General features: G+C 43.1%; 1 protein-coding gene across 1 annotated transcript; it reads right to left on the reverse strand.

The window, feature by feature from the left end:
- Positions 1-3,473: 3,473 nt before the first annotated feature.
- KCNJ2 (potassium inwardly rectifying channel subfamily J member 2) lies at positions 3,474-19,266 on the reverse strand. Its single transcript, XM_078654282.1, has 2 exons — positions 19,146-19,266; positions 3,474-9,676 (listed from the first exon to the last, which is right to left on the reverse strand). Exon 2 carries the CDS (start codon positions 9,459-9,461, stop codon positions 8,172-8,174), a length of 1,290 nt encoding a protein of 429 aa, XP_078510408.1. The 5' UTR covers positions 9,462-9,676; positions 19,146-19,266; the 3' UTR covers positions 3,474-8,171.
- Between the last annotated feature and the right edge of the window lie 1,320 nt (positions 19,267-20,586).

Raw genomic sequence — 20,586 nt, forward strand, 5'->3', positions numbered from 1 at the left:
ACTGTGCCACTTGGCACTCCTGATTTAGGCTCTGCCCTTATTTAAAGAGGAAGGCAACACTCAAAATGCTCAACTACAAAGCAGTATCTCTTTTAATAATAGGGTTGTGTGGTTCAAATGACTAGACTATACTTATTATCCGTTTCTACTATGTGGGCAACATAAAATTAGTGTTCATGTCCATGAATTTACACTTCCACTCAGAGACATAAACTCCTATTGTTATCCACTGGAGCAAGCAAACTTGTCCAAAAGTGAGCAACCTATGTTGCCAATAAGATTGCAAAATTAAGCACAATCCTAAACGTTTCAGACAATACCTGCACAATCCCACTTTTGAAATCGGCGAAATTTCGAAAATTATGGGCAACCATGGTTTTGATAGTGGCCACCATGACACGGTATCTGTCCCTGCAAACTCTCAGGATCACAGGGGAAAGTACATCTATTATAACACCCCCTTTTTATTGCATTTTTTTGGGCAAAGCTAAATAGGAAATAAAATTCCATTATGGATAGGTCATATGGCTTATTCCACATTTCTCACCCGGACTCTACAAGAGCAAGTTCAAAAAGATGAGTTTGGGAAAAGTGTAATACAGGACCTAAGTCATAATATCTAATATGCATTTCCTATGTCATGCATATGGTGTTCTTGAGGTTCAGGCTAAACGTGCCATCTGTAATCCTGATGGCTCACTTTAAGAACAGTTGGTTCTTGTTTGGAAATCTACAATTATTTCAGGCTCCCCCAAACAACATACCAGTTCACCTGGAATTTCCACTGAATATTGGAAAATGTGATGCTAATTTGACCATAGGAGGGTTTCGATAGAGGTGGGTATTCAAGCAAATACTTGGGAAAGCATGACGGTCCTCCGTCGAAGGATCACTGCTAGGGTATTTGAATTTGTTGATGGTGCTTTGAAATAAAGACTTTCTATATTTAGAAATTCTTGACCTTCTAGACTACGTTTTTCTCAGATTGCCTGTATAAAGTTTGAACAAGAACGAATTGTTACTGGCAATTAATTATTTGGCAAGTTCATACTTTCCAGTACTTTCTCCTTGAAATTCTACTTCTTACACAGATTGAAAGTTTCACAAGCTGACCTTAAAAGAACTTTCTGTTCTTCCTGTGAATTTGATTAACCTTTACTGACCACGACGTAACTATTTGCTGTGCATCATCGTAATGCAAAGCAAAATTGATTGAACGCAAGGCCACGCCTATGCAGATTTTACAATACACAAATTATTCTTAAAATATTGCCATTGGAAATGTATCAAGAGCCACTTTGCAATGTTAAAATCACATCCCAGCCTTTTGTGGAAAAAGCAATACTACTAGATATGTGGGCAATGATAGATTTGGTTTTGTGATGCAGTGTCAGCCATGCATTGAGTTTGGCTAACGTAATATGTTCCATTAACACGGAAGAACTGTGTTGTGATGTTGCTTCGGAAAGTATAGTAACTATCAAATAATTACAAGTTTGAATGCTCCATGAACTGAATACAGTTGTGCTTCTAAGTTTGTATTGGTCAAGAGGGACTTTTGTGGCAATTCAGGCTTATGATCTAATCTGCTTAATAGGAAATGGCCACTCTTCTTACCTTTGGTGTTTTGGTACTTACCAACCATTAATAACATCCGGGAGGGTCCATACTGAGGTTTAATTCTGGCTTGAACAGAATATGTTGTGTAGTCCACCATCATTGCCAAATGGCACAGGAGCCTCATTCATGTCCATTTATTCCTAAACCATGTGGATGAGACTGTCCTTGTTTGTGTCCTGTGTCAATCAAGGCTTTTATCGTGCACCCTGTAGTTTAGACAACCCAAAGATTATTTTTAAATCCTGAACAGCAGGTAAATAGAGCCAGCTTTCATATGTTACTTGCCGTATCACTGTTTTCATCAGTGACTAATACAACAACCACGTAAACCTGAACCACACTGGCAAATGATTTCACTCTTATTCTTCACCCCATCTCACCGTGCTCTTATTTATTTGAACTCAAGTGTTTTGAACTTTAAGACCAGTCCAGAACACGGAACAGAGTCTGCTCTGGTGACCGTGATGGATGACCTTCGTTTGTTGGTAGACAGGGGACAATCGGCAATACTTATTTTGCTTGACCTGTCTGCCGCTTTCGATACAGTCAACCATGGCATTTTGCTGTCTCGTCTAGAAGAAGTAGGAGTAGTGGGCACTGCCCTGGATTGGTTTCGATCCTATCTTTCTGGCAGGTCCCAGGCAGTGGCTCTTCCACTGTTCCAATCAACCTTCACTAACATCTGTCATAGGATTCCTCAAGGGTCTGCCATCAGCTCAATCTTCTTTAACATATACCTGAGCCCTCTGATTAATATCATTTGGGCTTATAATGTGAAATTGGTAAATTATGCTGATGACATCGAGATCATTCTATCTTTAGATGGAATCCAACCCAATGCCTTGGAGGCTTTTCATGCCTGTATGCATGATACTGCGCAGTGGCTTCGGAATAACTTTCTACAATTCAACTCGGATAAGACCGAAATTTTACACTGCGCAGTGGGGAAGGTTCCTGTGCCTCTCTCTCACAATTTTTGGCCTCTTGGAACTTCTGCTCCACTGGCACCATCTAAGACGGTGCAAAATTTGGGTGTTATGTTTAATGTCAATCTGTCCATGGAGACGCAAGTGAATAAGACTGTGGGATGTTGCTTTGGTCTTATTAGAGAACTGAGAAAGATCCTTCCGCTGCTTCCAATTCCGGTCAGAGCATTAATAGTACATGGAGCTATTTTGAGCAGACTTGACTACTGCAATGCTCCACTGCTGGAGTCCGCCAAATATCTGATTCAGCGATTGCAACGTGTCCAGAATAAGGAAGCTAAATTAGCCCTGTCCAGACCAGAGGCTTTTCTGCCTCAATGTGCTTAACCGAGCTACACTGGCTCCCAGTGCTGCAAAGAACATATTTCAAGTCCCTATGCATAGTGTTCAGGGCCCTGCATGGTCTCAGCCCTAACCCGCTACAGAAGAAACTAGTGTGGTACAAACCCACTTGGAGCCTTCGATCCTCTTCTGCCTGCTTGGCAAAGGTTTCTAGGTTCAACAAGGTCAGACTGGGAGGAAGAGCCTTTAGCATTGCTGCTGCGAAACTATGGAATGAATTGCCACTTGAACTTAGACAATGTAGTACCCTGTCCATGTTTAGGAAGAGGATTAAAACGTGGCTGTTCCCTAGAAACTGAACTCCCATCTTTGAGTATTGCTCATGTTAGGTTCTGTCCCCCCTGCTTTATTTTGATCTGTGGTCACACATCTTAGCGCTAGGGTACCCGTAGGGTGTTTGTTGCGCTCTATAAATATTATAAACAATACAATATAATACAATTAAAGGAGGGATTCATTCATGCAGTCAGTGTAACCACTTTGAAAACATTTCTGTTTTTTCTGAAAAACGACAGACCATCTATGTGATAGTTTTTGATTTTATTTAGAAATAATAAAATAAGACATTATATATATATATATATATATATTTATATATAAAAATCTGTACAATCCTTGATTTGTGCAGTACATTTAGGAAGACTTCGATACAAAAGGCTGCAAACAAGAAAAATAGAAATTTACAACAATTGTCGAAAGCCAAGATTGTTCACGATGCCAAACCTGCAAGCCAACATTGTAAGACTGATTTTGATTGGCTGTGAGATGGGGATGCTGTCCTATCCTACCATAAATGGTCACAAGCAGCCATAGCTTCAAGACATTACAGTACATATTGTTTTGTCAAATTATAAATGAACCCAACCAAGCACAATACCGTACAAACCCTTTGTCTTTACATTAGATATGTGATAGAAAAATATCCAAAAACACAGCATAGGAGGAGTTTGTCACTTTACCACAAGTGCACAGCCACACACTGGAGTCATTATATATTATATAATTTATCAAACCATTGCATGTACTGTACCTCGTGCCCCAAAATTGGTGTTTATCAGAAGCAAGTGCAATAAACTTGTGATAGTCACAAAACTGACTTCACAATAACTGGACTGTGGTGTCACAAAATATCAGGGGGTGGGGATGGGTCCTTCCGATTAAAGGAATAGGTGTTTTTTTCAAGGTTAGTGCTTAGTAACAAACTAAACTGCATGTTATGCAGGTATGCTTTCAGCTGGTGGCGGGATGAACTGTAATGTACACATCTAAAGAGAAGCAACTTCCATTGCAAGAAGGAATACATTACTTGGCTGGGCAAAGCTTTTCCCTCAATTTCCACTAACAAGTACACTTTGCCCAGGCTCCTCTCCACTCCCAGCTGTGCAAAGCATGGTACTATGATGAGTCTCAAGGGTAATACAGACAAAATGTGTGGATGAACCTCAAAGGCAATAACGAACCGGTCTCAAAGTGATACAATAGACCTATTCCATAGGATTACAGAGAATCTGAAAAAGAGGTGAAGAGTAGGCACTAATGATCTGTTAGCCACAGCTACCTGAGAGTCGCTGCCAAAAAAGCAACAGTCAAGGAAAATTAACAAAAAGACTTCTGTTGCAGAGAAGGGAGAAGGGCGGGTCAAAGGAAAACAGAAGTTTGAAAGGTTCTCTGTGCAGTGTTTTATTGTTCTGTCTAAGACATCATTAGACTGCTCCATTCAAGTATTTTCAGGAAGGACTGAAAAATCCATGTAGCCAGCTCCCTCCTCGATTACCATTCTGTTAGTTTTAACAATTTTTTTCCTAGAATAGCACACCCCTAAATTCGATGTTGATGGTAGGAGGAAAGCCTCCAGGCATCTTGGGCTTCACAAAGTCATTTTCAAAAAAGGTCATGCAGGGAGCTAAGCAGGTACCATTCATCTGTTCAACAGGCTGTAGGCCTCTGTCTTACTCGGAGAATTAACTTCCTCATTCAGTAAGTGCAAATCTGCAAATTTAAGAATCGCTCAGTGAAGACAAAGGGTTGTACTAGTCCTTTCGGCAGAGCGGCAAGGAATCTCACTTGATAAGATTCCAACAATCCGAAAGCCAGTAACTGCTAACATGCCAAGAGCTGCACACAAATAAACAATAAAAAATAAAGATCATGCTCGAAATAAATAACCTACGTTTTTAGCTGTGAGAGCCTGGCAAGGCTTGTAAATTGTTGCTAAAACCCTGCTATCCAGTAGCATCTAGGCGCTAGCCAAACTGCAGTAATAAATGTATACTTTGTATGGCATTTTTTGTCTTTACATAATTATATTTACATTTGGCATTAAATACGAAAATATTTGCGCTGTATAAAAATGTACACTCGAAAAACAGAGTTCTATAAACACGTTGATTGTCTGGAAAAGAGGTTTGCACCACAAAACGTAGCTTGTTTCCTTCCCTTTAAAATGTCTTCCCTGCAACCAACCCGCCGACCATCCCACACCACTGTGCTCAGTGTTCAACAAGGTGCATTTTAGACAGTTTGAGAATCTCGTCTCTTCCGCTCGCCCATGCACACATAATATTACTTTTTGCATGCCACTCGCTAAATACTCTTTGGTGTATAGTTAGGTATTATTCTTTTTGGAAACATGACGCCAGCAGTACATGTATTACCATTCAATGTAACCTTCACAAATACCGTGAGTTTGTCTGTATCTCGTTTTCACTTCATAACGCTCAATTGTAAACCAGGCTCTCTCAAGCTTTTGATTGGCCGAACACCATATGCTTTTCTAACCCAACTTTGAAAATGTCAAGATACTGTGATCCACTTTCCAACATTACCAAATTGTTTGTGATTTCTAATCGATGGAGAATGCCACCAGATGACTTCATTACAGCATTGCTGATTCCCAACAAGCTCCAGACCCCAGGATTTGAGAAACCTCGTTTTAAGGTGGGCCACTGTGGTTGGTTTGCCATGGAAAGGCACAAACTGCACTGCTGAGTATCAGCCCGTGTCTGAGGTCCACCATAGGAGGTTAAACGTGCACAAACTGGAATCCACATTTTGATTTACCCAGTTGGCAGGGTTCAATGAGGTGTATGCCCTCTACAGCGCATGGATGCCCTCTCATATGATAAGCCACGTTATATAAATCTACAAACGTTCACTTTTAAAAGGGTTCCGCACTTAATTTAACCCAACAGGACTCACCAATGCAAAGGTCTCACTAACGCGGGGGTGGGAGCAACATTGGTCCATGAGGACTCGGCCATGCCCGGTTTTGAAAATAAACACTAACCACGTAACGGATTCTCATTTCCATCCATTGTGTGGACATTGACATCAGGTGGATATTCCAAAAATGCGTCATGGCTCTGGCACTGGTCAACCAACATTGGACACCCCAGAATGCAATATGCTAGAAATCAGCCTCCACTCAGGAACACAAATCACAGAACACCGAACCTGAAGTTGTTTTTTTAAGGAGAGCCGGCCACTGCACTTCTGCATTCAGCCACCCTATGTGCATTTTGCGGTGACAACAGAAAACTCCAGTACAGACTGTAGTGTAATTCCTGTTATTATCAGACGGCGCCGCTATAACAACACACCCTTTAAATGCAAGCATGTTCTACCATCGAGGCAGCTAGATGGCCATGCGCCTTCACATGTTTCAAATCCAAAAGGTATTTGATTTGAACAAGCTGCTTTTTTAATGGCATATGGTGACCTAATACTGTAATAGAATTGTGGCTACATTCTTTTTTAAACCTACCAAGATGATTCTCTGGTAAAGAATCTGCAATACAGGAAGGGACACTTCATTACTTAAGAAGAGAGGCCACTATTTTTGTCTTATGAAGAAAAACTATAAATATATTTATACTTCCAAATTCACTTATGCAACCGGGAGGTGGCGGGCAGTTCATGAAGTTTTTTTTTTATTGTATTTTATTCCAGGACTTTGGACTAGGCATATATCCTTCAACCTTTCAACAGACACGAATTTGGGTTTTAAGAACAAATCATTTGTTAAAGAAAGTGCAAACTCGTTTACAGTATCACCTGCTAGAAAAGGCTTTTGTTTCAAGCAATGACTTGATTCAAAAGTATTGCACCCCGCATAATGATGATCGTGGGTGCTGAGTGATTGCTTGTGGTCTTCTTGCTCTTGTCTGTGCCGGATTACCCAGACACCCTAAAGCGTGATACACAGTATCACCGTGGGGGCTCCTGGGCAACAAGACAGTGGAGGAGGCGGAGGACATAACATGGTACACCCTTAATGGCTCAGTTTTCAGAGTGCTAACTTGGCTGCACAAAGGCACAAGTTTAATATTTGTAGAGAGCTGGCCCATGGCATTGTTATCTCAATGCAGCTAAACATGATACTTCCTGTTGACAGGACACATTCTGAGTATTTCCTATTTTTAAAGCTCTTATGAGTAAGGTGCAAGTGAGGGCATGCATGTCCACGGTCTGTTTTCTGCAGCCCCTTTCAGTGAGTAAAGCTTTTAGGTGCAAATGTGTGCATTTTCTTTGGTATCTAGAAAGGTAGGTACATTTAAGCATTACTCGATCAAATGCAGCGCTACAAGAAAAAAGAATCTGTTTTCAAGGCTGTCGTTTGGCTGATGATTGCATAATGCCAGTCAGTAACCAAAAGAGGAATTAAGTTTAGCCGAGAAACCACTACCCTGATGTATGCTGGTATCGCTGCCTTTGACCACTGACTGTGCACAGCTCCGCCACTTTTAGTAATTTGCCGAATATGGCAGATATAAGTGCAACACTGACTTTTAAATATTTTACGTACAAATAAACCACAGCCACAATACAATGTCCACCCACTTAGCAGCAACTAGAGATTGAAGGCAATGCTTGTTGCCTTTGGTTATGCCATTAAAAAAAGCATCCTTGTTCCCTCCAAGAAGTAATATTCCAAAGATGAATAACCCAATCTTGCCTGCAAGTTCAAGTTTTGTCATTAAAATAGCAATGTTTATATGAACTGTTTTGTACATCATGTTATGTGCCTTCTGGTCATGCTTAGTTCATTGTCTTCATTCTATGGTGTCTGTCCATTCACAACTCCCCGGATTCCGTCCAGGTAGCTCAAAACTTCTTACTAGGACACTTTTGGTACCACTGTCTGCAAACAGCGTAGGGCCCTTTTTGACCTCAATGTGCCATGGACTGACAAAATTTCAACAATAACAAATGGCAATAAGTCAGTCATATTTCGGACTCTCGTCGTAGTGGTCTAGAGGCAGGTTCGAGTGGAACCACTGCTTGATTATGAGGGTCCATGTCAAGATGCATGTGTGTACTAAGGCTCTCTGGGACACGCTGAGCATTGTTCTCTTCCTCTTTGCTCGTGAGCGCCACCTCATTCTCATAACAAAAAGAGTTTCCATTGGAGAGAATATATTTCTTCTCAGCCAAATCTCTTGCGCTGCAGTGGGGCGTGTTGGGCACTTCGTAGGTTTTGTGGAACCTGGAATAGTCTACTTTGTAATAGCTCTTTTCTTCGAAGAGTACAGGCTCGTACCGATGCCCCCAAAGAATTTCATCCGCTAGATACGAACTCCTGCACTGGGTAGTCATTGCAGTGGCTTCTACCATCCCTTCCAATATAACCACAATTTCAAAGTCAGAGTTAGCTAAGTCTTGCTTGCTTAAGTCATACAATGGACTCTCTTCATCAATTTCATGGACTATTGTAATAGGTGAAACAAGAAATATTCTATCAAAGCCACTGTCAAAGCCAACGTTGATGTCGATCTGATCCAAGGGAATATATTCTCCTTCGGATGTGATTCTAGATTTGAGGAGCTGAGCCCGGACATGGGCTTCCACCAGATGACTCTTTCTCAGGTTTCCCACGCGCCACATTAAGCAAAGCTTGCCATCTCTCATGGCTATCACAGCATTGTCACTGAAAATTAAAGTCTCATTTCTCTTCTTTGGCTTTGCCATCTTAGCCATGACAGCACCAATGATGAAGGCGTCAATGATGCATCCGACTATAGACTGGAATACCACCATGAAAACAGCTATGGGACACTCGTCAGTGACGCATCTGAAGCCATACCCAATTGTTGTTTGTGTTTCAATGGAGAAGAGGAAAGCTGCAGTGAAGCTGCTGACTTGGGAAACACATGGTTTGTTGCTTTCTGGAGCATCCAGATCCCCGTGTAATAGAGCAATGAGCCAAAATACACAGCCAAAAAAGAGCCAAGAAAGGATAAAAGCGAGACAGAAGATAAGCAGCATCCACCTCCAGCGAATGTCCACACATGTGGTGAAGATGTCTGACAAGTAGCGTTGACCTTTTTCGCTCACGTTGACAAAGTGGACGTTGCAGTGTCCATCCTTCTTTACAAAGCGGCTCCTACGCTGCTGTCTAGTTTGTACCTTAGTCTTGCCATTCCCATAGCCATTGGCAACTGCCATGGTTGCCAGCTTCATGCCGTCCTCCTCAGATGATACAATACTGTAGCGGTTGGTTCGCACGCTGCCCATCACTACTGTTGTGGACTGCGGTGCTTCTGCTTTAGAAAACAGTCTGAGTTTCTGCCAAACCCGTTGGAGAAACAGTTTTGAAAGTTCACGAGAAACAATTAGACAAAAAAAATGGAGATGGCAGTCTCCAACGGCCCTTGGATTTTACCAAGGGAGGTCCTCTGGCACACACAACAGGGTTAGTGCGGTGTCATCTGTCATAGGTAAGACATGTCCTGCAATAAACCAAAAAGTAGACATCAGTTACAAGTTTATGCATCTAGTAATGTACATTACATGTTTTCTTGTTACTTTCCCAAAAGTAAATACCCCAGTGTGTTTCTTTATTTAATATAAATATAAACATGTACCAAAGAATCTACAGCTGAAGAAAATGTAACATAACAGAGAACCCACTTGTGTTAAAGCGTAATCTTGACTAATTTGCTTGAAAAAACAACATTATGAAGCAAGTGCAAACACATTGAACCCATGAAACACTTGAAAAGTGTGATACCTAAAAATACCACAAAAATGTATCTTATAATTTTCTGGCCATGAATTCAAGGATGTGAAGACTTTACATGTGTTTATCTGTAACAGGTGGATTCTAACCAATGTGAAAAGTAATCTACTGCAGTCTGCAGTAGACTGGAACCAACCCCTGTGATCTGTCTCCCACCACACATAAATCTATTCTGTTAAAATGTAAAAGGTCTCCTTCCAATTAAGGGTTCCATTATACCAGTGTTTTAGATAACCCCACTCACTTTAGTTTGTCTGCTGCAACAGGTTTTACAAAGTGTTGGTTAACAGCTGGTGAACTCACGAACCTGGTATTTCCAAAGCCTACATTTTGAACAGACGCTCAATGTCCTTGAGGGCAAATCCATGACAGAACTTTGGTATAACCAAAGAATCTGCAAATAACCCCTACCTAAAACCACTACATGTAAATCTAACAAAAATTCATAGTAGAAAATATGACCCCCTAACTGGATTACGCCCTTCACAACCTCCAGAGAGCACTCATTAAGTGCAGCATCAGCTGTGCCACCCCGATAGATACCTGAATGTGATCCAGAATATTTATATAATAAAATATGTAAACTTCTGAGGTTACTGATGGGTGGTGGAACAAGCCCTATCGGATGTTGATGAACTATGAACGTTTGTCTCCATTGACCTGCCTTCAGCAACACCCTTTCACCTGAGTATATCATTGCTCTAAACTTCATATTGGAACACTCAACTTACAAAAGCTAACCTTTATGACACGCTTCCGCAAGACATCAGCGTATGTCCACACCATGAAAATTCCACAAAAAACTATGATGAAATCAAATGTTAGATTAAGAAGTGAAATGTAATTCCCCACCTTATTCATGGTTATGTAAATTACATGTCATCTCGATTGCCTGCACCTTTCACTCTCTTCCCCAAGGAGTAGTCAACATTTGAAGACCAAGGAGTTTGTTATACTATGGAATGGATCCCAACGGACACGCATTGCCCATTGCTTGACACACCAGCATCAATCAAGCATTTATAGAGCCCGCTACTCACCTGTGATGGTCTCAAGGTGCTGGGGGGTGGGGTGCTGCTACTGCTCGAAGAGCCAGGTCTTGAGGTGCTTCCTGAAGCTGAGATGGTCCTGGGTCAGTCGTAGGTGAGTGGGGAGGGAGTTCCAGGTTTTTGCTGCCAGGTAGGAGAATGATCTTCCTCCGGAGGTGGTTTTGCGAATTCGTGGGACGATGGCGAGGGCGAGGCTGGTGGAGCGGAGCTGGCGAGTGGGGGTGTAGAACGAGAGTCGGCTGTTGAGGTAGTCGGGGCCCATGTTGTGGAGCGCTTTGTGCGCGTGGGTGAGCAGTCTGAACGTGATCCTTTTGTTGACGGCGAGCATCACAAAATTCAGTCTATCAAGCGAGTGCCCGTGTCACCTTCACAAGCTGGCTCTTCCTGAATGTGCTATCTGCCACCTGATATTTCCTCCTTTGAGGACCACCCACAATTCCTCACACATCCGCAGTGGCATAATGATTATTACAGCAGCATGTGCAGTAGGATCAGGGATGAGGGGGCCCACTGCATCCCATTTCTAGCTGTCCTTGATTACCCAATCTGAGAGAAGGGAGGACTTGCTTTCTTTTGGGCCCATTACAGGAGGAGGGCAGAATTGTGCAATATTGCTACATTTTGCAAAAATTACACCTATTACGTAAATTAACCTTGCCATGGCGGTCATCCGTTTGAAAATTGTGAGATCCTCTTATGCTAAATTGACAACAGGTACTTGCTACATGTACTTCCCATACAATTTCTAAATTTAGGAAGCTTCTGCAGCCCTGGCCCTGCCACACTTTCTGTTCTGCGTCACGGGTTCTTCCTGCACGTTTTCTGCTCAAACAAGTCTACTGAGAGTGAAGACAATGTATAAGGAATACATCGGCAGAAAAACAATCTTTCTGAAATACACGTAAACCAATAATGGGCAAGACGTATTGTTTTTGTGTAATCCTGATACTGCACTTTAGGATATGATTAAGAATTGTTTGGCATCATGCAGGTTTGTTTTAGCAGAAAAAGGGTAAAACATTGTTTACAAGTTGTTACGGACACGGGCTCACAAAACATGCCTTACCCAGAGCCCCCCAAATCATTAAGATGTCGCATCAGTGGTACTGCACACGCTGAAACGCATGCACTTTTGCCGAGCCCTACTTTAGGCCCGCCTGCTCCCCTCTTTCAGCGCTTACGCTGCGTCACCACGCACAAGGGTCACTGGTGCAGGTGGAAACTGCAGCAACGTCATATAACGTCGCACAGAAATGCACCCCAAGCATGTGCACCGCTGTCAGTGAGCTTAATAAGCACCGCAACAACGGCTGACTAAAAATAGCCAGGCAGCTGTGTAGGAAAAATGGCATTAACTAAATGAGTCTGAACTCGTGCCAGAAACGCAGTACAGGCTGTTAATGACGGCTGCGAATAACACACGACAAGTGTTTGAAAGAAAGTGCAGTACATGTATCGATGGAGACGAATGTAGGACTGCTCTCAAAGCGATCCACATTTCAGATTCCTGGGTGATTTCTCTCAGATGAGTCGATGCGGCGTTAAACTTTTTTTTAAAAAGAGATCCATCGGTGAGGAGGATTAAACATGTGTTTCGCGCGCCGCCGGCAGAAGATGCATTCATTCCCCTGCCTCGGGAAAGGCTTTCAGCAATTATGCAAGTGTGCGTTCTAACACATATTTTCTGCGATTAGTCATCTGTAAAAACTCGAATACATTAGAGGGTTTTGGCAGTGTCTGTCAGCTTCGTGAGAGCCAGTTTAAAAATGGCTCCCAAAAGACTTAATAAAGAAATGATCGAGTCCTTCTACGTTTACACCTGTTTGAATATTTTGTCTCCATTTTTGGAAATATTATTTTTTCCACTTACACTGAACCTTAATTTCACATGCTTGCCAGAATGCCACACTTAAGAATTGGAAAGCAGCTGAAGCTATTTCTTCTTTTTCATGTAATTCTCATTAATACCCTTCTGACGTGCGTGCTATACTTGTTGGGGATTAGATAGATCAGTCCATTGAGCCCCTGCTGCAGAGTAGTTAGGTTACCCTACTGGTCACAGGCTCGACACCAGTCAGGGTTGACTCAAGGTCCCAGCCCTGTTAACTCGATGCAATGAGTACCATTGTGCTGTCTTCATCCTTTAATCGAGAGCCTACCTTTTCTCTTTATTGGGTGCCAAATAAGTTACCGTCAATTGTGGTCTCTCTTTACTTGCTACAGGAACAATGTGTCCCCCTTTGAACTAGATCAGAAAGACACCTGAAAACTTAGAACTGTTGTATGTGTGTAATATGGTGCATGCCTCCTTATGGGATTCAGACCACCACGTTTACCCCAAGCTAATTATGTTACATTTTATATCCAATTTCGAAAGTTCATGCGCATACCATGGAATACTTGACAAACTGCTAAGCTCTAAAGTTTTCATAAGTGGTATTTGTGTCGTGGAAGTAAAATGGTCAAAAAATTCGAGCTAACTCACTAGGCCTAGGGCACTTTGCGATCTTTTTATGTGCCTCCTTTGTCTTTCTCTACTCAGGTGGAGAGCATGCGGGCGAGGAAGTATCTCTGAGATACTTATCTTCCCCTGCCGCAAAACTGATTATGTTCCTGCACAAACATGTGAATCTGTTTCAATGTCAGAGATCCTAGAGAAAGTTTCCCGCGTATGAATACTTTGATCTGTCACATCCTGAATTATTTTACTTGAAAATATATTTTTCTGCAGCAAACAATATTTTCCAGATCTGAAGGAAAAGATGTATTGACCTGAGCTTACAAGTCAGATGGTGAACAGAGATGTTCTCTTCCAAGCAGTCACTCAGTGCTCTCTTGAAAGTGTGCCTTGTTTCTTGAGATAGAGGTGCTCACTGTATGATACTAGCACCAGAGTTTCTAGATTGACCCACAGCCATGTAGCAAAGCCAATGATGGACAGTGACCGTGTGTTGCATGTGATCATAGAATGTAAACAGAAGTTCTGGCAAGCTCATGTTTGTATCCCAGGTTGTCGCTATCACAGACAGCGAAATATGTAATGATATTTGAAAGTGTACCAACCAGTAAACACTAAAGCCATAACCAAGGAGAATAGATGTCACATCATGAGAAAACAGAGCAAAGCCAAGGCAACTAAGTAGTGAGTATAGCGACTGGAGGAGGAACAAGTAGAGCAATGTTTAACACAAACACAGTGAGATAGGGGGACTGGAGTGACAGAAGAAATAACCAGGCGTGTGCTGTTCATGACCTCCATGCACTCAATATATTGTCCACGCTGAACACCACTGTTGAATTCCAACTGTGTTCCTATACTGCACTCTATGGTTATACCTGTGATTATATAGACCAGACCGCTTATAAATGCTATTAGACTTATGAGCAAATTGAGCCTTTGCTTAACATCTGTGATTTGCAGCATTAATTGCTTGTTAAGAGAGAGAGAGAGATTGAGTGTGTGTGTGTGTGCGCGTGCAAGCTCTTTTTTTACATGCTAATTCCATGGTATCTTGTCCTCTCAAATTTTCCACAGATAATAAGACTATGTCTAGCATACTAATATGTGTGGTTTGGTTACATAGGTGTGTTTGGGTGAATGATGGTCTTGGGCCTTTTCTCCTATGCATCGGTTTGTGGAGGCAGATTAGCTGAAATCTTAATGGCTTCCACTGAACATTTTGACACAATTGATATAGTATTGTCAGGCCATCATTTTTTCAAGGTTAGCAATTTCTGCTTGGGTTGTAGGAATACTCCTTATTTTGGGTTGTTCAATGGCATAGCCCCTTATCAATCTGTCTGTGTGAATATCTCTCTTTTCATTTCTCACAATTCTATCTCTCTCTCAGTTCTTCTGTAATCCTCTCTTAAGAAGTTATTAGATTTGTTTCAAGCAATTCATTTAGCATAGGTCTTAGTGCACCACAAAGCTTGTCTTCATTTTGTAAAGTGATGTGATACGTCATGTTCTCTTTTTACATTAAACCATGGAGGACACCTACAACGCGAAGTGAAGTAACTCCAGTTTATGATAAACCAGAGCATAATGAGTTGGATAAAGCCTACAGTGCTTTGGAACCTGTCATGTTCTGCAGGTTCTCCAACATATAAGCCTTTTTATATGAACATTATTAGCTAGAATGTATGCATGTGCCTAGTGCTGTGCTTGTGTGTTGATAAAACAGTATGCATGGTAAGGTGAAATATCTGCAAATGTCCCAGTACAGGGAAAATGTGGTCTTGGTACTAAAGACTAGAAATGCTGATTTCTGATTCATAATCGTTCTCACATCTTTGTTAGAAGTGACAGAGAACTCTCAGAAGGACCTAAGAAGCTCTAACAACTGTCAAAAGTTCCCTAAATGCCCTCTTCGTTGCTCAAATGTGAAAAACAAATTGGAACTATGAATGTTCTCAGTGGGCCTGAATTTTAAAAACGACTGCTGGACCTCTGCGCCCCTTCTGACCTCAGATATAAAACTTACATATATTGTTGTTCCATCACCTCTTCAGGGAGCAACTACCTATTAGCGAATTGTTCCTTTAGAGCGGATATCCCATAGCCCACCTAACACATACTGCCCTGGTTTACACGCATATATGTACAGAGTGAAGACCTTATGAAAAAGGCATGGCCACACCAGTTAGTGATGGAGAGAGCTTTGCTATTTGTTTATCATTTCATATGTAGGCCAGGCAAGAAATGGGTTAACCTAGGGGCGATCCAAGGATGGCCAGCAGAGATGTAACATACACTGATTGCCCACCTAATTAGCCAACACACCATCAGGTGCTATACACCTTTTGGGATTTACCCAAACTCGGGACCCCAAATTCCAGGAATCAGAATTCAGGATGAAGCCAGGTGGCACCAGATATTTAATACTCTCTCTTCTACCACACAAGAGCACCCAACAACCCAGAAGGTGTGGGGGTGGTAGAGTTAGGTTATTTTCCCTTGCTGTACTTCTCCCCAACGGTGACGGTCATGGTGCGCAGTACGGTAGGGAAATGTGGTACTAAGCTCCTGCCCACTAAAATGTCACACTGCATGCGATGCGAGCAGCTCTAGACTTCCATTAAATGTCTCCTTGCTTCCTCACCCTGTGACATCCCCAACCACTGACCTATGCGAACACTTCCATCAGGGCTCCATAAACCGCAAATGATGTACACTGTGCTCCCAATCTTTGACCACCCAAATCAGCGTGCAGCAAGACAGATGGCAGATTTCAGCCTGGAAATGAACTGCACACTGCAGATAAACTAACGTCTTGCATGAGTATTGCTTTTGGAAAATGGAAATAAAATAATTACATCTGCAAATGATAGACTGTATGCAATCAATGAGTTTACATAAGAGCAAACCACAATCATGTGACATCCTTCATACAAGAAAATATGAATATAATAAAGCTAAAAAAATTCCTACATATTTCGGTTGTTCTCTGTCTGAAAGGCTGATGGCGCGGCAGAGGCCCGAGAGAATAACTCTGTAACGACTCAGTAACGTCATAAAACTCTATGGCAATTCCAAGGCAACGTTCTCGAACTCCAAATGTTAGATATAAAACTGAGGGTACTCTATAGCTTTTGATACAAGGTGTCCTGTCTCCGACTCCCCTCCCCACAATGTAAACATATCAGTGTGCTCCCTGTTTTACCTGATAGAAAAGCTGCCTTCCACGCGGACAGTATGGGGTTGATTTATAAAGGGGTTCGGTATAAGTGTGAGATGGTGGTCACCAGCACTCAATTCCTGCCCAGTTTTTCTCGTGCTGCGGCCGTCACATCGCTCTGTGCGTCACTCCCTCATTTCTCTCAATTACCACAACTGTGAACACATTGTTTGGTGCTAAGGGCTGGATTTGGGCGCTATATCAATACCTGGCCGACCTTCTTCAGGGCATATCACACCACCTGAGCTGTGCTTCAATGTCGTGCTGATTACAGACTGCTTGTGATGTCATGACTAGGCGCATTAGGAAACTCTCCAGAGGCACCGGCTCACATTGTGTGCCTTATTATTGGCTGCGTTGTGAATATGTATGAAATGGAAAGAGAGTCAGCAGCGCGGCTAAAACTAGTTGAGAGCCCCTCTGACGAAGCTCCACCATAGTGAACATTTCAGAGCCGCAGAGAGGAATCCTAAAGATTGAAAGGACGGAACGGCTGGACGAGCCAGACATCACAGGCCCAGCCCGGGCTCGGAGCAGCGCAGAAGCTGCGAGCGCACTCGGGGGACCGAGGGAGCGGCGCCCGGGGACCGCTAACGAGCGCACTGTGCTCCCTGGCTGACGCCACCGCCTCCGGGCACATGTTGCTATGAGAGCAGAGCTGCTACTGTAATGCGCCTCCGCGAGGCGGCCTCTGCTGCCCTCTGTAAACACACACGCGGCGCTCTGCGCAGCCACAAGACACCGAGCAGCGGCTAATGCTTTTTATATGACCGCCGCAAGCTGCTCATGGAAAAAAGGCGAAGCTCAATTTTCCCAGGAAGGCTTACAATGTGTCCCACCCCTCTCCCTCCCCCAAACTTTCCCATCTTCAGTTTTCCAGTTCAGCCCTTATCTGGGCTGCGCTCGCTCACAGTTAGGAAACTGTAAGGTAAATGCTTCTGCTGAAGAGGTTTGTGTTCCACCTCGAGGCCGCTGGTTTCACGCCATTCATCCTCGTGGTGTCGACAATACAAGCATGATGTTTTCATGAAAGCTTATAGGTTGCTCTGTCTTCATCCCCAGAGCCTGTCCCATGGCACCTTCCCGGTTCTAGCCGTCTCTAAAGGCCGCGTGCAGTTCTATGGTGCAGCAGGTGCAGTGGCACCGGGGCCCAAAGGATTCAGGGGACACTAAACCAAGATTATTGGTGTATTCTAAGAATAACAGCAGCTACATCGATAATCCCCTTCCTTGCCCAGGAACGCACGACGCACTGGCTACGCCACTGGTTTTCCCCAGAGTTCGCTAAAAGTAGCACGTTATGTAAAGTGGGATAAAACCGCAAAGCAGAGCAACTAGCGCTATAAAGAGAATGTTTCGTATTATCATGTTGGCATGGAAACGTTTTATAATATACACCCCTATATGAATGCCTAACATCTAACAATCCTCTTTTCTTCCTGGCAGATAAAGCTGGTGTATGTGATAGTGACATTCTGAGAGCGAAATGAATATCAAGAATGGTCACATAATGCTTAGAGAAAACTCGCACACTGTGATATTTACGAGTTATCGCATCAGTGGAAAGAAAGTAGGGATCGGAGAGAGGGGTTGAGGCAATGCTGCCCGACAGCTCCGACAAGTAGAATAGAAACTGGGGATATATATATATATATATATATATATATATATATATATATATATATATACACATATATACACACACACATACATAGAAATCAGAACGCTCTGAACCCCGCACCTGCCCTGTTGAAAAGTCAATCGACAGCCCTGCTGCGCACCTGCTGCTCAGTCTGACGAGCGCGGAGCTCACTCTGGCTCGCATTCTAGGCTGATGAATAAGTCAGCTATTTCCCATCTCTTTTTTTCTGCAACTGTCACGAATGATGCAATCTTTCCAGAGCACAAAGTCGGAGCCTGGAAGCCGCTAGGACTCTCCTCGCTTCCGCTAGACACTTGTTACCCGGTCCCGTCATATATATGTGCTGCCTTAACATGTCTGCCAGGAGGCAGTATCTATACACATATAGCACAGTTCGAATCGTTACACCGTGCCTTTCTCCTTACGCTCCCATGCATACCCTTGGAGTGCATACAATGTCAAGTGCCGGCATAGGGCGGGGGCATACATTTCTTCTCGCTGCAGCTGGTGCGTGGAAAGTTATGAGCACAAACAGATGCTGTAGAGAGACTCTCGTATTGCTCAACGGTTCCAGGCATGCTTACATATTTTTAGCTATGGCATTTAGGAGCCACGACAAAACGATCTGCTGCTGGCTCCCCCAAAGACAGCCGGCTCGGATTCCCAAATTCAAACTGTAGCTAACACTATGACCAACGACAAGCTCCTTGCTAACGTGCTCCACGCAAAAATGTCCAAAATGATATAGTCCAAGTTTAAAGTGTCAGCGATCCACCAGAAAGTGCTTAAAGTAGGAATGCTCCTTACCTCTTTTGAAGGGAAGAAGGGAGCAGAAACGCCAGATCCAAAAGCGATGAATATGAACCCACAAATCCACGGCGCATCCTAATCCACTGGTACATTTGTTCTCTGAAACGCTCTTTGAGAGTCTCCGGCGCTTTTGCCTCTGCCATGTGTTTTAATGCCTGTCGGCAACCTCCGCCCATTGGTCTCTCCTTCAGCCAATCAGGAGAAAGAGGTTGGCTCGCTTGGCAGTCAGTCCTACTGAGCTGCAGGCAAAGTGGGCATTCCTTTCAGGAGAGAGTGATATCCATCGGGCTATATTTACATGAGGGGACGTGCCAGATCACCCCCCCTCCTCCGCCCCCACCCCCCGCACACACAGGGTACCACCTCTTCCTCAGTCATTAGCAGCACAAGGTGCACGGAAGTCCACATACAAAGGGGAGAGGACCCGAATTGGATCTTAAAAACAAGAAGTGCTGACTTTGTTGAATGTGAGATTTACACCGTTTCTTCGTGGGAAACTAGTCTTTCCATGTTTATGGCTTGCATGTATGTATTTCTTATACTCAATGTAACAATATTCAACTGTAGCATCCGTGAAAGAGAAGATTTCGTATCTACGCAGATGCGTTTGAATCCAAAAGACTCCCACAGTTTCCCTATCATCCAAACGTTGTTACCTTCGGCCAGGCACATGAACTTCAAGTGCCCATGCATTCATCGCCGTTTCACCCCCAAGTTGCTTATTCTTAAAGCAATGTTAAACACCACTGCCCGCCAGAAGACATTAACGTTTACATATTTGTATATATCTACTTAGACCAAGCTTATTCTCCCTTCTAACAAGCCACCTTCCCTCCTTTCTAAGCCAATTTTCTCTACCCTTCATCCTTTGTGGTCCCTTCATATTATTATCCAATACCCACCCATGTCCATCACACAGGTGCTTTGCAGATAGTTTTGCACTCTATAAACATTTACACATACACAGCTACAAAGAATATTTTGAGAAAAAGCTGATGCACAGAAGACCTGCCCTGAAGGTGTCTCCCTTTAACAAAAGTGGTGCTCGTGGATGAGGGTAAGTCATAAGTGGGACAGTAGTTAATCAAACACTTTAACTGCATGTGTCCCATGGGACAAGGAGGTGCTGCGACTGATGGCCGTGACACTGGAAGCTGTAAACTTGATGTTGGAGAAGATCTACTGAATGTGTACAGTGGGACGACGCGACAAGGAGGTGCTGCGACTGGTGGCTGTGGCACTGGAAGTGGTACTCTTGATGTAGGAGTGGTTCTTAAGGGATGTTAAGAAGACATTCTGTGAAGATACCCTTAAAGTGCAGTGGTGCCAGCTAGAAAATGTCCTGCATGGGGACTATGAAGTGATATCTGGCCATCCAATGTGGCTTTGATATATATTGTGTATGCTGATTGCCGATACTGAGTGCCATGGTGCATGA

This window comes from Lissotriton helveticus, chromosome 7 (genome assembly GCF_964261635.1).
Source record: "Lissotriton helveticus chromosome 7, aLisHel1.1, whole genome shotgun sequence".
Classification (NCBI taxonomy): Eukaryota; Metazoa; Chordata; class Amphibia; order Caudata; family Salamandridae; genus Lissotriton; species Lissotriton helveticus.

Bases quoted from the DNA above. Each gene is read 5' to 3' on its own strand.
- KCNJ2 (XM_078654282.1), bottom strand. From the start codon at position 9,461: ATGGGCAGCGTGCGAACCAACCGCTACAGTATTGTATCATCTGAGGAG.